An 18074-nucleotide genomic window follows, 5' to 3' on the forward strand; every position below is an offset into this window, starting at 1 on the left:
CATTTCACAGCTAAGGAAAGTGAGGCGGACACAGCTAGTACCGTAAGTGTCTCAGGCTGGATTTGAATTCGGGTCTTTGTGATTCCAGACCAAGCACTCTCTCCACACCACTCCCTAGCTGCCTCCTCCTGACAATGCACAAGGCCTGAAAGAGGACGAAGGCTGTAACTGAGGGCAAGAAGAGTCCCCATTGAACACCCATAATGGTGTTCATAAACAGCGCCCCCGTGCAGAGTGCCCCCACTTCCAAGCTCCAGATCACACATCCAAGGCAGACAGAAATGGCCATACAGCAGAATGAGGGGCAGTTACAGGCCGTAGGCTGTGTACTGAGCTGGGAACAAGTTCAGAATCAAACAATGAATATATATCACTCCCGGAATGAAGCAGGGTCTCAGCCACAGCCTCCAGACCAGTCTGAAGGGTACAGTGGAACAGCCAGGACAAGAACAGTGGACCCTCAGAGAGGTCTTTGCAGTTCTTCCACTCTGATTCTGCAGACATGTACAGCTGTCTGATAATGGCAGAGTCCAACAACAGTTTACTGGCACTTTCAGCCAGGGCCAAAACAACAGGAATGTTTCACAGTCCCAAAGCCAAGTCAGGAATTTGTAGCATTAATAACAAATTATTAAATATTTAAAACAATAATGTTAATAACTTATTTCTATTGTACATATTATGTCCCCAGGACTATGCTTAGTGATTTTTTAATTACAAATTTTGTCTTACTTGATTCTCATAAAAAATCCTGGGAAATAGGTACTGACATTATCCCCATTTTACAGATGAGAAAATGAGGCAGATGGAGGTTGCCCAGGTGTCACATAGCTGGTAAGGCTGGATTTGAACTCAGGTCTTCCTGGCTCCAGGCCAGGCACTCTAACTATTGTACCACCTACCTGCCCTCCAAAGAGAGCTCAGACCAACAGACCAGTGATCAGAATTTGCACTAGATCAGATCACTTTGGGAGCACTACAAGCTTTCAGGTCCCCAGCCTGAGACGGCCCCAAGATTCTGGAACAATGCAACATGCAATACCCCAAGAAAGCATCAGAAGAAAAAAGCCAAAGAATTCTTTCCAGAAATATGCAGAGTCCAGTTTTAGCATAAAGTCCAAAGTCAGGAAATAAACAAGAATGAGAAAACAAAAAAGATCTCACAATACTGACAGAGAAGCTCAAGATATAAACACACAAGAATGGATTCTAAAATATCTGAAGCAAAACCTCATATTAAAATATCACCAGGGCACAAGTTCAATCAGAATTCCTAGAAAAGAGAAAGCAAGCATTTATAAAATACCTAAAAATTAATCCGAATTAATGTACTAAAAGAAAAGGGGGGGAGGGGAAGAAATAACAACTGAAGAAGAAAGCTTTAGAAAGAAAATAGCTTGTAACGAGAGGCACAAAACTTCTCAAAGGGGAAAAGTTTCCCTGAAAATTAGAAATGACTCCATGAGATAACAGGAAAAATGTTTTTTGCCCTTTTTTTGGAGGGCAATTGGGGTTAAGTGACTTGCCCAAAGTCACACGGCTAGTAAGTGTGTCAAGTGTCTTAGGTCATATTTGAACTCAGGTCCCCCTGACTCCAGGGCCAGTACTCTATTCACTGCAAAGAAATATTTTTTTTAGAAATAAAAAGACTGAAAAAATAGAAAAAAATGTAAGGTAGGTCATTAAAAAAAACCAAATCAGGAAAAAATAATTTAAGATTGTCTGAAAGCCATGATTTAAAAAAAAGTGTAGACATATTTTAAGAAATCATAAAAGAAAACTGTCCAGATATCTTAGAACCAAAGAGAAAAGCAGAAGTAGAAAGAATATTATAGCCAAATTCAGTTATCCTGGGTCAAAGAAGAAAAAAAATACTATAAGCAGAAAGAATTCGAGTACTGATGAACCAGAGACTATCTCACATGTGATTTAGCAGCCAACACAAAGAAGCAACAAACTTGGAATACAAACTGATAGGCTTACAATTACCTATCCAGTAAAACTTAGTATAATCCTATGGGGAAGGGATGGGGAGAATGAATCTTTAATGAAATACAGTAGTTTTAATTATTGCTGATGAAAGAACTGAGAACTCTGAAATACAAATACCAGAGTCAAGAAAAGCAAAAAAAGGTAAACATGAGTGAGTAATCATGAGGGACTAAAGAAAGACAAAGTGATTACATTAAAAAATAAGGAGACCTATCATCAGGGGCCACAGAGGGCTTCGGAATGGTTCTGTTATGTTTTGATGATTTTAAAAGAATGGAGAAGTAGGGCAAGAGGAATACACTAGAGCATTAGAGGGGAGAGCAGGAATGGGGAAAATTATCACACTTCAAAAGCAGTCTCTATAAACAAAGGAGGCAGGCATAGAGGGAAGTGGGTTACACTTGAATCTCAAATTCTGACCTGGTCAAGGAGAAAAGAAAACCTTCATAGTTGGGTACAGAATTACATTTTGTTTAACAAAGAAACGGGAGGGAAAAATAAGGGAAAGAAGTGGAATAAGATGATAGGTTAAGGGAGGGATTAGTCATAAACCAAACAAAATCTCAAAGAGGGGAGCAGGAAATAGAAGGAAATAGATAGGTGACACACAATTAACAATCATAATTGAATATGAATGAGATGACCTTACCCATAAAACAGAAGATTATAGCAGGAGAGATTAGAAACCAGAATCTAAAAATATGTATGGTTACAAGAAATATAAAACAGAAAAGTGCACACATATTTAAAATAAGGGTTTATTTCTGGTTAAAAGAGGGTCCAGTAGACAGACTAGATAAGGGAAAATCAGAAACAATAGAACTCAACAAACAAGTGTTTGATAAAGTGGAAACAAATTACCTGGGAAAAAACTCCTTATGCCAATTGTTAAACTATGAAAAATGAAATAAAAATAAAACCAAACAAAAACAAAACTCCCCACAACTTTATTACTTTGGGGGAGGGAAACTCGACATGCTCTAGTACCAAGGAAAGCCAAAGCAGTGAGGATGTCCTAACACATAGAGTACTGACTTGAGCTGTTGTCATGGCAAGGAGGTACCAGTAACTTATAGCAAGGCTTCATGAGAGTAATGTGGTTTCTGCACATGCTCACAGGAGTTCAGGGACCACCTGGGCTGGTGTAAACCAATTCTGTGAATTTGTTGCATCCATAGTTCATCCATAGGGTGAGAACAAAGGATTGCTGTTTTGCCAAGCTCAGGGCACAGCTTGTTTGCTGGGTCTTAGCTTTGGAAAAACAGAGTATCCAATAATAAAAAGAGAGGAGTGAAAAGAGAGGGGTGGTCCTGGCATTGGAATCATGAAACGGGGCTTCTTAAATTCTTTTTGAATGTGATGTATACTCTTTTGCAGTCCAGTGACAATATGGTCCCACTCACACAATAATGTTTTTAAATGCATAAAATGAAATATATAAGATTAAAAAGGAAGTCAATTACAGTAAAGTACAGGCATCACAATATTAAAAAAAAAGCACCACACGTACACATAAGTTCATAGACCCCAGGTTAAAAATTCGTGTTCTAGGGTTTGATTCTTTCCTGGCAAAAATGAAATGGATTTTGAACTGGAGTAGGTGAGGGCCAAGTCCTGGATTATGGTGATTCCTTTAAGGTTTAGCCATTCATTATAAACCTGAAATAGCTGGAAATATGACTCGTAGCTGACTACAGAAATGATAGAGACTCAGCGCAATGCCCAAACATTCTGTTTCAGGCTAGGTTTCTCTTCTGCTCCCCAAACTCAGGGAGGTGACACACTGCACCTTCCCTTCTTCTCTCTTTCCATCAATGAGCAGACATTTATGCCACTTACTATGCTGGCACCTTCAGTGTCATCCTCAGCTACTCACTCCCTCTCATGCCCCACAGCTGATCTACATTGATTTTATCTTCATAACTTCTCTCAAATTTGAGAGATCTTTCAACCACTCTTTAGGTCCATGAAGAAAGAAAGACTGGGAAGAGGTTGATATGAAGAACTCCAGTCATGTCTCTATTCCCCGCTTTTTGTTATTCTTTTTAAGATACTAGTTCCCAGGATCCATGACCATAAATAATCTTACTAGTTTCCAGGATTTCATGTCATCATCCACAATCTCACCACATTTATGTATCATATCAAAATGTTAAGATAATATGTAAACTGTGCTTAAGTTATAAACACCTACTGCACACGCTATGCTGAATGACCACGATCTTCCTAAGGTTGATGTAAACTTGTGAGGCTGTTGCTGGCAAACTGCCTTGTGTGCCCCTCTGTAGATCAAGTGAGCACTGGTCAGTAGGTGGGGAATGCACAAGCTGTAATGGTGTGCCTGCCTCAATCGGCCCCCATCCAGATTTAGGGGAATTAATATTAATTATTTATTGATAATTAATATTCTCACCGGTCCCTCAAGAAAAGCAATCACGGGATGCTGTAGGAGTTATCAGCAGACCCCTTGAGAAGAATATAAAAATTAACCCCTTACTCTGTCTCTGTTGCTGTCCCTCTGGCTGCCTGGAACAACGTAAATCTGCCGGAGCCCCAGCAGCTCCAGTGTCTCGTGACACTGTACTACAGACCTCCAGGAGTTTCCCTTTGGGTGACATCTGTGAACCTTTCTTGGTTAAAGTGAATTATACTACCCCCAATGGGAAAGCTCCTTCGTTGGAAGTTATCTGGTTACACCTTCTCCTGTATATGCTCTCTCTGATCTCTCTTTTGCTGTCGGCATGTACAAATGGGGTTCATCGTGGAAAAGGCGCATCTTAAATTTGGGGTTCTGTCTCCCCATTAAGAAACAGAGATCGGCTTAGCTTAGCTTAGCTAGAACGTAAAAATTGCTTCTCCCAGACGAGTCACAGTTAAGAGAGCAGCAGATGCGGTCCTAGCCCAGGTCCCCCTATTTCTGAGGGGGGCAGAGTCTCAACCTCCTGCTTCGCGCCCTCTCGGAACCAATGGCGTGGAGTGCGCATGAAGGTGCTTCCACGTCTAGCAGGCTCACGCAGACCCAGCCCGCCTCCGTGGGTAACGGCGGCACTCCCCAAACACGCCCCGCAGAACGTGTGTGCAAGGAGATAACAGAGGGGGGCCAAGTAAGTCCAAGTGAGTGGGTGTGAGGAAGGCCTTCCCACGCCAGACGCAGCCTCTGACCCGAGCTTTGAAGGAGGTAGGGGTTCCCAAAGGAAGAGATGAGGAGGAACCGGGCCAAGGCGCAGTGGCTGCCGTGGGAGCGTCACGAGTGGCCGGCGTGGCCAGGCTGCCGAGTACGCGAAGGAAAGGGACTGCTGTTGTTAAAAGTTAAACAAATAGGGGAGTGGGAGCGTGTCGGTGACTTGCAAACCCAGTCCCCGCAGGGCTCGCGTCCCCACGGTCAGCGCGTTCAGCTTCACGCCGCGCGGTACAAGCGTCACCTAGTCCCTCCTCACCACCCCCCGGGGGGCCGGTGCTGCGAGGAGCTGACCCAACGAGCCGCCAACCAGGAGGGCGAAGGCGTCTAAGGGCGAGCACCTCGGACCGGGAACTCAGCCGCGGGGACGTGGGGGAGGACGGTAAGGGTTAGCCCGGACACCGGATGTCGGGAGAGGACGCGGGGCGCTCTGCCCGCGGACCGTGGGGGAGGACGGCAAGGTTTAGCCCGGACACCGGATGTCGGGAGAGGACGCGGGGCGCTCTGCCCGCGGGCCGTGGGGGAGGACGGCAAGGTTTAGCCCGGACACCGGATGTCGGGAGAGGACGCGGGGCGGTCTGCCCGCGGGCCGTGGGGGAGGACGGCAAGGTTTAGCCCGGACACCGGATGTCGGGAGAGGACGCGGGGCGGTCTGCACGCGCCTCCCCAGCTGCTGTTCCCGGGGCGCAGGCGCAGGCCCAGGCGGGGAGGGGGCGGGCGGCCTCAGCCTCCTCCCCAGGCAGTTTCAGTCGGTCTCTCACACTCTCGGATCTGTATGGCTGCACCTGCCACCTCCCTTCCACCTCCTCGGAGCGCGGCCTCTTCTAAAGACTCGGGTCAGACGAGCGCCGCCGAGCCCTCTGGTAAACGGCGTCCCGGGAGCGCGGCGGCTCCGGCTCTTGGGCCGTCTCCCTAGCGGAGAAGACTCCATTTCCCAGAAGACATCGGGATCGCAGACTGGGCCTGCGTCTTAGACCCTGACCGCGGGGAGTTGTAGTTGCGGGGTTCGGGTCGCGCAGGCGCAATTGTCCGTGGGGCCCGGACGTTCCTTTGCGCCTTTGTTCGTGGGTCTGCTGTGCAGCGCAGGTAAGGAGAAGGGGTAGGGGGAGAAGTGAGGGGTGGTCCCCGAGATGTCTTGCGTGGGCGTGCGTGTCTGTGAATATTCATGCGCTTGCGTGAGGGCTGTGGCAGGGCGGGGAGGCCCGGCTGGGCCGAAGGCAGCTTGGGGTCGCCTGGTTCCGGGTGCTAGCGCCCGTGTCCCTGTGCGGCTGTCAGTGTGCGTGTAAAAGTACTCCCGTGAGGTGGGGGGTGGAGAGAGACTTGTACGTGTGTGCGCGTGTATGAGTGTGGTCTTGCGTGGGGGTTGGGGGATGTGTCAGTGTGCGCGTGTAACGGGGACTCGCCTGGGGGCAGGGGTGTGTGTCCGCGCGCGTGCGTGCAGGGCTCCCCGCCCCCCCCCTTCCACCCCGCTCCGTGCCCCCGCGGTCCCTCCTGTGTGTCAGAGAAAGATACCCACGCCTGAGCCCTTTGTGAGCGCGACCCCCCGCGGGGGCCTCCCGGACCGGCCTCTGCGTGTGTGCCCTCCGGGGTCCGTGCGTGTGCGTCTGTGACTGTGCGCGCGCGTGTGAATCTGTATCTGTGGGTGCGGGCGTGTCCGAAGCCGACAACCCCACGAGCTCTGGGCAGTCCCCGGTGGGGGATGTAAAGGATTCCTTTACTGCCCCAGTAGACTACAGCTCTCAGGGTAGGCCTGTATTTCTTCCAGCTATTTAACAGAAGCTACAACTACGGGAGTGTTTCTTTTCTTTTCTTTCAAAAGGTTTGCAAAGCACTTTAAAGTTTTTCTTATTGATCCTGTTTTGCTTTTTTGGGGGGGGCAGTTGGGGTTAAGTGACTCGCCCAGGGTCACACAGCTAGTAAGTGTTAAGTGTCTGAGGCAGGATTTGAACTCAGGTCCTCCCGACCCCGGGGCTGGTGCTCCATTCACTGCGCCACCGAGCCGCCCCTGATCCTATTTTTTTAGTATTTTCTTTTAATTTTCCCCAGTTACATGTAAAAAAAATTTTTGACATTCGTTTTTAAAACTTTTTCCAAATTCTCTCCCTTCCTCCCTTTCCACGCTCCCCCCATTGAGAAGGCAAGCAATTCGATACAGGTTATACATGTGTGGTCATGGAAAACATATCCACATATTATAGTTATGTTAAAACATAGACCAAAAAAACCCCCAAACCCACAGGAAAAGTAAAGCATCCTGTAAATTCTATCGTAATCACCTACCACAGCTTGTTCAGCCATTCTCCAGCTGACTGATATCCCCACAGTTTCTAATTCTTTGCCCCCAGAAATGAGCTGGTGTAAACGTGTTTGTACATACAGGTCCTTTTATCTCTTTTGGGACACCTGCCTAGTGGTGAGTGACATTGCCAGGCCTAAGGGTATGCATGGTTTTATAGCCCTTTGGGCAGAGTTCCAAGTTGCCCTACAGAATGGTTGAATTAGTTCCCAACGCTGCATTAATGTTTCATTTTTCCCACCTTCCTCCAACATTTGTCATTTACCTTTTCTGTTCTATCAGTCATGGTTTCTTTAGTTCCACGTAATTGGAGCACCAGAGGTCGAATGTTGTGGTGGGATGGGGGCGGGGCAGGTATTGGAGAACCAATGATCCTTTCTGGGAAGTTAGGAGGAAAGGCTGAAGGGGATGGGGTGGGGTGGGGGGGTGACCAGGACACATGTGGGCAGGGAAGAGATAAGACCTGGCAAAGACAGAGACCTGGGGAGCTCTAGGGCACCTGGTTCGGTATGAGAAGGTCACAGATCAGGTGAGTTATTGCCCAAAGAGGAAGGCTTTCAGTGTCTGAAGGAAAGGAGGGGGGGTGGGAGTGCGGCCCACCCCCCCCACAGGGAGTCAAGTGAAAAGCAGCTGCCCCTATCCCACTCCTCACTCTCTACTCTCCTTAGGCATTGCTGCCCCTGTCCCAAGTGACTGGGTTTATTCTATTACCTTAGTGTTTTCCTAGGGGATCTCTACTTTGCTCTCATTCTGTAAAAGCCCCTTCCTCATCTCTTTTCTTCCTCACCTTATTTCTGACCCTCAACCCTTTGTGGTCACTTTTTTTGTTCAGTTCAAGGACCACCACTTTTTTTTTTTTTTAAGCAATTGGGGTTAAGTAACTTGCTCAAGGTTACACGGCCAGGTGTTTCTGGGTGGGTGCTGAGTGTCTGAGCCTAGATTTGATCCAGGTCCTCTGGACACTGGGGCAGGTGCTCTTACTCGCTGTGCTACCTAGCTGCCCCCATCACTTTTTTCTTAATCTTTCTGGTGGACCTTTAAAACTTTTTTTCTCAAGTGCTTAGCATAGTACCTGATACATAATAGGTACTTAGTAAATGTCCTCCTGACCCCAGGGCTGGTGCACCATTCACTGTGCCACCTAGCCACCCCTGATCCTATTTTTTTTTAGTATTTTCTTCAATTTTCCCCAGTTACATGTAAAAATTCCTGAAGTTTGTCTCAAGGACTCTCTATATAGTATAGTAAATCCTGACTGATACTGTTTATTCTAAGAAAGCCCAATATGTTCATTTAAAGGGCAACCCTCAGATACTTCCTAGCTGTATGCCTTGACCAAGTCACTTAACTTTGCCTCAATTCCGCATCTGTAAAATGAATTGGAGAGGGAAATGCCAAATCCCTCCAGTATCTTTGCCAAAACAAAACCCAAAACAACAAATCCAAATGGGATCACAGAGTCAGACACAATTGAAATGATTAACCAACAACAAAGGTTTCTTCTAGCTCTGAATGTTATAATCCTAGGAAAACTAGCTCCTGCCTTGAGATTCCTCTCTTTTTCTCTCACTCACTCGATTTCTCTCTTTTTCTCTCCTCTCTACGCCCCCCCCATTTCTCTCTGTCTCTTTCCCCTCTCCCTCTTTCTCTCTCCTCTCTATGCCCCTCTCCCCCATTTCTCTCTGTCTCTCTCTTTCTATCTCAGTCTGTCTCTGTCTTTTCCTCTCTCCCTCTTTTCCTCTCCCTGTGTCCCTCTCCCCCTCTGCCTCTCTCTTCCTCCCTCCATTAAACATTGAGGTTTCCTAGGGCTTTATAGACATGATTTCATTGGAATCTCACAGCAAACACCTGGGTGAGGGCAGGAGCACTGAAGATGTTCCTCCTGGAGTCCTGAGAGGAGCAAACTCTGGCTCAGACATATTCACAGGGTGATTTTCAGGGAGGAACAGCAGTGCTTGGTCTGAAAGCCAGCTACAGTTCTCCCTGCCTCAGCCTTTGTCCATTTAAGTTTCAACAAGCATTTAGTAAGCTGCCCTTGAATGCCAAGGACTTGCCATGTCAAGTCAGCAAGCATTTTTAAAGTCCTTTTGTTAAGCACTGGTAATTCAAAGAAAGGCAAAAATTGGTCCCTTCCTTCAAGGAGTTCACATTCTAATGGAGAGGAAGGAGCTGGGCATACAAAGGAAAAAATGAAATTGTCTCTGTTTTTGAGGGTCCCTGCCCTTAAGGAGTCTACTTTCTACTATCCATTCTTGTCTCCTTCATAGTTTTCCAGAAGCCCTTATATACTGGGGGAGTGCCTTTATTTGGCATTCTGTAGGGCCCATGTAGAAGCTCTGTCCACCAAAACAGATTGGCTACTTATATGTAACTCTTAGTCTTTGAGTTGAACAAGATAAATGACTTGCTAGTAGTCACACCCCTAGTATGTGTCAGTGGCCAGACTGAAACCTAGGTCTTCCAGAATCAAAGACTGGCCCCATGTCCACTATGCCCCATTGCTTCTTCTGAAAGTACATGGTGATTATTGAGTGTTTGGAATGAACGAAGCTTATCATGTCCTCATTTGTTTATCTAGGGCATTTGACTGTCTTCAGGAACCTGGGATGAGATCTGTGACTGAGGTGACTGAGCCATTCCAGAAGTACCAGCAGAAGGGTTCCTTCCAGGAGAGACAGAGACTCATGTGGTGATGGTCCCAGCCAAATCGACCTTGAGTTTACATGCTCCTCTTCTCCAGGAAGGTGAAGGCCAAGCAACCTGAACAGTGGCTTACGTACGTCCTCGGGACTCCTCCTTAATAGGAGGAGATACAGCTGCCCTGATACCTTTTAGCAACTTCAGGAGAGGCTTATGGGAACGGATGCTCTTGGAGTGGCTCGTGTGGAAGGGGGAAGCTCTTCTCGCCATCTTGCCTTTGGAGTAAAGTCAGAGCATCCAGGAACAGCAAGGCAGAGGTGATCATGGAGAATTGGGCCCAAATGTTTGAGACAGGTAAGGATCACAGGAGTTGGTAGGTGGGCTGGCGTCCGCTCTGTGGCCCTGGGCAAGTCACATCTCTCGTCTGAGCTGAAGTTTGCTCCTCTCAGGCCTCCAAGAACAGCATCCCAGCACTCCGGGCCTCCCCCACATCTTTGTTGTCAAGTCCAATGAGATCATGTCTCTAACACTCTTTGCAAACCTTAACTGTAAATGTCAGCTGTTCACATGCCTGAGGTTGCAGTCATTTCTCAGGTCTCTAGGAACCTGGCACATTGGGAAGCCAATCCCCTCATTTTCTGGGCATGAATAGCCAGCCTTTCTGTCCTGCTTTAAGTTTTGCGGAGTCTTGTCCATATGGGATTTCATTGGGTGTGTTCTTGTGAATGGGTCAGCCTTGGCTGGAGGGGGAAGAGATGACTCTATTTATCATTTATCTATCATTGTAGCTGCAGCTATGGATATATAGGTAAGACTGCTGTAGATACTAATGGAGCTGTGGACTAAACAGGCTTCCATTGTTGGATCTTCCTCTATGGAGAGAGATATCTGTATATCTGTCTATATTTATACACACAACTATCTGTAAATCCATATAGATACATGAAGAGGGAGCTTGTGGTTAGTGTGGTGTTCAGATCCAGCTCTATGACCCTGGAAAGGTCACTTGGCCTCTGCCTCGGTTTCCTCATTTGTAAAATGGGGATAATAATCAGCAAGCACCCCCGCATCCCCAGGGTGGCTGCCAGCATAGGTCTCCAGATATGCTTTTCTAAAGGAAAGCAACTCCAAATGGGTTAACAATCCTGCTTTAATCAAACATGTATCATTTACCTAGTTCAAGGGGAAAAGTCAGCACCCTAAACTTTAGAGAATACAAACAAGTTACAAGGAGAAAATCAGACACAGAAACAGAGCAGCATACAGGCTTCCAGCTGTCTGACCATTATATCCATACCTAGTCACTTACCAGAGAGGCAAGCACCAACATTTGGGGCTTCAAAGCCAGGGGGCTAATGGCTGCCCAGAGTCTCATCTGGTCAAATCACACAACTCTTCCCAAAGTGAGCCCCAAAACAAAACCTCACAGCAGGGTATATATAACCTTCTCCTGGCTCAGAGAATGTCACAGCCCTCTTGACCCACTGCCCAGTCACAAAGTAACAAGGTGTGGGCATTCCTGAAAAACAAGCCTCCTGCCACAGGCTCCAGGTCACCACATTCAGCCTTTTAGGGGGCAGAGTATATTTTCAAATCAAGGAAGGTTCTTAGAGTCACTTAAGCCTATCAAAGGGCCTGGGGCAGGGAAGATCTTAGCTTCCCATTCCCATAACAGCACCTTCCCAGGGGGGTTGTGCGGATCAAATGAAATAATATATGTATAATGCTTTGCAAACCTTAAAACGCTTCCCAAGTGTTAGTTATTCCATATATACATACACATTTATGTATACTTATATCTGTGCATCTATATGTAAGACGCATTGTCATATTAGCCATGATATAAGTAGGCAGACTGCTGGTACGTAATCCAACCTGATCTTTTTTATCCTTTCAGATTCTTACCTTCTGTAGGGTCCCCACTAAATCCTTAATAAATGCTGATAGATTGATTGTTGATACACCAATTGCATCCTTACGGTCAGATTCCTCTCAGTGTTCTAGGTCAGAGGTTCCTAACCTGGGGTCTAGAAATATTTTAAAATATTTAAATATTAAATATTTTGATAACTATCAATATAACGGTTTCCTTTGTAATTTGGGGCATTCTTTTTTATGCATTTAAAAACATGATTCTGAGAAACATGTCTGCCAGTTTGCCAAAAGGATCCAGTTCACACAAAAAAGCTTCTGGCTTCCTGCTCTAGTGAATGGCTTCTCATGCTGTGGAAGCCCACCCAGCTCTTCTCTTGCTTGGCCCATGGGATCCCACTCTCCAGCCAAACATTAGAGCAGGGCCTCTTAGTCTATTTTTGTTTCATACAATCTTTGGCATTCTAGTGAAGCCCATAGACCCCTTCTCAGAATGCCATTTTTTTTAAATGGAAGGAAAGGCTAAATTTCACTTAGAAGTTTGTGAAAATAAAAGTGTAGTTTGTCAACTTATCTAAGTTCATGGATTCTCTGAAGTCTCTTGATGACCACCATGGGATTCTGTGGACCCCAGATGAAGAGCCCTGTACTAGGGTGTAGAGTACTCATTGCATGAAAATATTTGAAGCCTAAAGCAAGCCCCACAAACATCCCACCTTCCAGCCCTCTTGGACTTCCCCTCCCTCTGCTAGATGGGAAACATACCCTAAGAAATCAAGGCAGGAGAACAACTTCCCTTTGGCTGTTCCTGGGGCAGGGGTAGGTGGGAGGGAACAAGCCATCCACCAGACCCCCTCCTAAGCTCTTCCCTTCAGAATGTTCTGCCACACTTGGAGAAGTCACGGGGTGAACATGTGATTTGTTCAAATGTTTACACAAACGTCGCTTTGTTCTTATACAAACCTATGATGTGGGTTGGTCAGGTGGCATTTTTTCTTCCCCATTTTGCATATTTGCAAATTGAGGAGAAGCTTATGTCAGAGCTGAGGTTAGAGTTCTGTTGCCTTATTCTTGGTTTTGTGCCATATGCACCAGGCCTCCCAGAGTAAAGCATTATGGGTGGAAAATTACTTCATCCAAAGCAGCCTGAGAATAGACTGATGCTACCTATGAGCCACGGAGGAGAACTGGGATATTTTATTCCCAAGGCAGTTAGGTGGCCTAGTGAACAGAGCACTCACTGCACTTGGAGTCAGAAACAGCTGAGTTCAGATCCAGCCTCAGTCACTAACTAGCTGTGTGACTCTCAGCAAGTCCCTTCCCCACTGATTGCCTCGGTTTCCTTATCTGTAACATGGAGATAACAATTGTAGCTACCTCCCGGGGTGTTTGTGAGTATGAGATGATAAAATATTTGTCAAGTGCTTTTCAAACTTCAGTGCTCTCTATAAATGAGTATCCTCAGAGTATTGTGATGATGATGATGATGATGATGATGATGATGATGATGATGATTCCTTATGTGAGGAGGATCACAGTTTGTAGTGTGTAGCTGTGAATCTCCATCCTTTTGGCCCCAGTTCAGACCTTAATACTCTCCCTTAGGGCCTGCTGTGACCACAGAGGTTGGGACAGGATCTCAGGCCCTAAAACCCATCTCTTTAATTTTTCCCTGCAGGGCCATGATTGCTCTGGAGAGCCCTTCTACCTGCCTTTGTGTAGGGACCATGGTGGTCACCCTTCTTGATTTTCTCAGGATTTCTGCTCTGATGCATTTGAAAGCTACACATCAGGATTGCTCTCCCTCATGGCACCTTTTCTCCCCTTAGATCTGCCTTCTCCAGACTCTTTCTTTCCCCAAGAAAGGAGCACAGAGCAGGAGGAAGGAATGACCTCTGATGTCCTGTCAGTCAGAGCCCAGGTGAGTTGAACTTTTCTCTCTCTCCCAAATGCTGGGTTATTTCTTAGAGCAGATAGCACCTTCCCTTACCTTTGGTCTCTGCTTAACCATGTCCTGTTGAAGCCCCAGAACTCCAGTTTTTCTCACCTAGAAAATGAGCCTTTTCTGACAGGATGTCAGGTTGGTGAATTATGAGGACAGAAGTGGACAGTAGATCACTCAGCCCACCCCTACCCCTCCTTTGGGGCCTGAAGAAACTGAGCTCAAGAAAGGAAATGTCTTGCCTGATCTCAGAAGGGAAGGAACTGGAATTAGACCCAATGTCTCTTCTTTTAAAAAAAAAAAACAACACAGTGATATTCTTTGTTTTTACATCATCTTCATTTCCTGATATTTACAGGGTGGTCCTGATCAGGGTGAATAATGAATCCCCTGAAGTATTTGGATTTGCACTATTTAAAGTTGTGATTAAATAAAATGTAGTAATTATCCTCAACCCAACGGAAACATGCAGTGCAAATTCAAACGATGTGATCGCCTTGGGGGATTCTTGATTCACACTAGACCTGCCTTAACCTCCCCTGTTTCTTCTTCAGAGCATCATCTCTTTATAACAGAGAATTAAAACAGAAACAGCTCAGCAGAATTAATGAGCGTGGGATTCGAGTTTGACAGGCTATGTCCCATGTTCTGTCTGCAGACCCCCATCTCTGAAGAAGGGAAGGAGTTTGTTTTGTACCTTCTCTTGGGGAATCGAGCTTGGCGTCCTTATCGCTGTCAGTATTGGCTTTTGTGGCGGTGGTGGTTACGTTCTTGTAATTGTATGTACTGATTTCCTGGTTCCGCATAGCACAGTGATATTCCCTTACATTCCTGTACCACTTTGTCTAGTTAGTCCCCAATAGATGGACCGCGGTTCACAATGGTTTGCAATACAAAGAACTCTACTATGAATCTTTTGGTATGTATGGGGGCCTTTCTTTCTGTCTGCGTTTGCCTACCCAGAGCCCCAATCCACGGCTGTGGTGGCATCACATTCAGATAGAAATAACCCAAGGGCTGCATACTGACTTAGAGGACCCTAAATTAACATTATATTCTTTTGTGCAGTCTGTGAACTTTTAAAAAATATTTTCACAGAAGTATTTTAGTCAGTCATTAGTCAGCAAGCTTTTTTTAAGCATCTACTATGTACTAGGCTCTGTACTAAGTGCTGAGGGTACTAAGAAAGCAGTGCCTGCCCTCAAGGGGCTCCCAGTCCAGTTGGGGAGACAACACATAGACAACTTTAGTAAAGAAGTTTAGTCAGGACGAATTGCGGGTGACTATATATGAAAAGCCCTAGGGTTAAGGAGAACTGAGAAAGGCCTCCTGGAGAAGGCGGCCAGGAGACTGCCGGGAGGAGGAGGACCCGCAGGGCTCCAGGCACGAAGTGCTGAGGGCCTGCCCCAGGCGTCATGTCATCAGAGGAGAGAAGGAGGCCCCTAAGGGGGGGGGGCACTGTCAGTGTACCCGGCACACAGTGGTGGTTAATAGGTGTTTATCGATTGATTGGAAGCTCCGAGTTGAGGACGACACCGAGGCGGTAACCCTGGGAGTGTGGGGGGACGGTGGTGCACTCAGCAGCAACAGGGGAATTTGGAAGAGAGGAAGGGAAGATGAGTTTGGGTTTGAACTTTGAACAGTTAATGTTTCTCCATTTACTTACGTCTGATTTTTTTCGTGTACAAAGTTTTTTTTATGACTTTGTTCATGTGGATCTGGACTTGTTTTGGTAGGCCTATTCCCAGGTATTTTCTACTGTCTAGTGTCATTTTAAATGGGGTATCTCTGGGTATCTCTTCCTATAGTGTCCTGTTGGTAGTATATAGCAAAAGAATATATTTATAATTGCAACAACATACTTTGGAGTCAGAAGATACTAACACCAATCTAGTGTCTGATAAACCCAAAGATCCAAGCTTTGGGGGCAGGAATTCACTATTTAACAAAAACTGCTGGGAAAACTGGAAAGCAGTTTGGTAGAACATAGATATAGACCAACATCTCACACTGCATACCGGGAAAAACTCCAAATGGGTACATGATTTAGACATAAAGGGTAATAACATAAGCAAATGAGGGGAGCATGGAAAAAATTACCCGTCAGATCTATGCAGAAGAGAAAAGTTATGACCGGACAAGAGCTAGGATCATGGGAAATAAAATGGATGATTTTGATTACATGAAATTAAAAAGTTTTTGCAAAAATAAAACCAATATAGCCAAAATTAGAAGGAAAGCAGGAAACTGGGGAAAAATTTTGACAGCTAATTTCTCTCACAAAGGCCTCATATTTCAACTATATATAGGGAACTGAGCCAAATTTATGAAAACAGGAGTCAGATTCCCCAGTTGACAAATGGTCAAAGGATATCAACAGACAGTTTAGTCAAAGCTATCAAGTCACATAAAAAAATGCTCTAAATGACTACTGATTAGAGAATTGCAAATTAAAACAGCTTTGAGATATTGCTCCACACCCGCCAAATTGGCTAACATGACCAAAAAGGGAAATGAAAAATGCTGAAGGGAACGTGGAAAAATAGGGACGCTGATGCATTGTGGGAGTTGTGAGTTGTTCCTGCCATCCTGGAGGACACTTTGGGTCTATACCCACAAAGAAAAGGGAATATATACAAAGATATTTGTAGCAGCTCTTTTGTGGCGGTAAAGAGTCGGGAATCGAGAGGCTGCCTGTCAGCTGGGAAATGGTTGAACAACTTGTGCTTTGTGATTATGATGGAATACTATTGTGCTGTAAGAAATGAGGAGGGGGAGGGTTTTACAAAAACCTGGAAAAACTTAGATAAACTAATGCAAAGTGAAGTGAGCAGAACCAAGAGAACATTGTACACGTAACTGCAATGATGATCAGCGGTGAAAGACTTAGCTGCTCTAATCAATACAGCAATCCAAGACAATTCCAAAGGACTCATGATGAAAAATGCTATCCATCTCCAGAGAAAGAACTGATGAACTCTGGAGGAAGGAATTGAATTTTCAAATTTTAAATTAAAATTTTCAAAATTAAAAAAAAAATGAATGTTAACATAAAGTATATAAGAAGAAGGCATGAGCATCTGGGGTGTCAGGAAAGGGCTTCATGAAGAAGGAAGTGCTGGAGGTAAGTTTTGAAGGCAATTAGGGACTCAATAGAAGTGGTGGACTGGGAGGAAGGACATTCTAGGCATGAGAAATAGCCAGTACAAAGAGATGGATAGAACGGTGCTATCCATAAAGGAAGGGGAAGGAGATCAGTTTTACAGAACTCTAGGCAGTATCCAGGAAAAGTAATATATAAGAAGAGGTAGGTTGCTTAGTGCCAGGGTATGAAGGGCTTTTTAAATGCCTGACAGCGTAGCTTATATTGGGTCCTGCAGGGCAATAGGAAACCATTGGCCTTTTTTGAGGCCAAAGGAATGCATCAGTCAACCAGCACTTTTATTAATTGAATTCTGCATGCCAGGTACTATACTAAGCCCTGAGGGTACAAATACATGCCTCTGGAGATATGTGTGCGTCCTGCCTACATTTGGAGAAGTTGAACTACTTTGATGGGCTTGAGGGGTTGCCACATGAGTATTTGCATTTTTGGTGATGTGGATCTTTTTTATTTTTTAAAGTGGATTTTGATTGATATCTTTTGCTTTTACATTTCTTGGATTTCCCATTATCACTTTTCCTTCCCCTGCCCAGAGATCCGTCCCTTATAACAAAGAATTTTTCTTAAAAAAAAAAAAAAAAGGAAGAGCAGCAGAAGAAAGATAAATCAGCTTTTGAACACTATTCAGTGTTTGTTTCCTGGATATGTGTGAGCTGTTCATATCCTTTGGATAATTATCCATTGGAAAACTGTGTCACCTGCTTATAGATTCTAAGAATCATGTGCTCATCTGTTATGTACTAAGAATCATCTGCAGACCCATTCTTCCACTTCTTTTTCTCTTGGTTCTTTCTCTCTTTTTTTTTTTTTTTAAAGAAATACAAATATAGGTGCGGTCAGGTGGCACAGTAAGAGCACCAGCCAGGCAGTCAGGAGACCTGGGATCGGTTCCAGCCTCAGATACTTCACACCCACACACACACACACACACACACACACACAAACTGGCCGTGTAACCTTGAGCAAGTTACTTAACCCCAATTGCTTAAAA

At 45.3% G+C, this 18074-nt stretch overlaps 1 protein-coding gene across 2 annotated transcripts in view; it reads left to right on the forward strand.

The window, feature by feature from the left end:
• The first annotated feature begins 4718 nt into the window (after nt 1-4718).
• Nucleotides 4719-18074, forward strand: part of LOC138161817 (zinc finger protein 420-like) — a 30856-nt gene continuing 17500 nt past the window's right edge. Inside the window, exons 1-3 of one of the 2 annotated variants that reach the window (XM_069088764.1) lie at nt 4719-6256; nt 10045-10460; nt 13808-13899. In XM_069088764.1, the coding sequence (XP_068944865.1) occupies nt 10430-10460; nt 13808-13899 (123 nt within the window). In that variant the 5' untranslated portion in view covers nt 4719-6256; nt 10045-10429. The remainder of the gene's footprint in view (nt 6257-10044; nt 10461-13807; nt 13900-18074) is intronic. The other variant, XM_069088765.1, reaches the window with a different exon arrangement.

This window comes from Petaurus breviceps, unplaced genomic scaffold (genome assembly GCF_028583685.1).
Source record: "Petaurus breviceps papuanus isolate PSGF00001 unplaced genomic scaffold, PetGlider_PUasm1.0 185, whole genome shotgun sequence".
Classification (NCBI taxonomy): domain Eukaryota; kingdom Metazoa; phylum Chordata; class Mammalia; order Diprotodontia; family Petauridae; genus Petaurus; species Petaurus breviceps.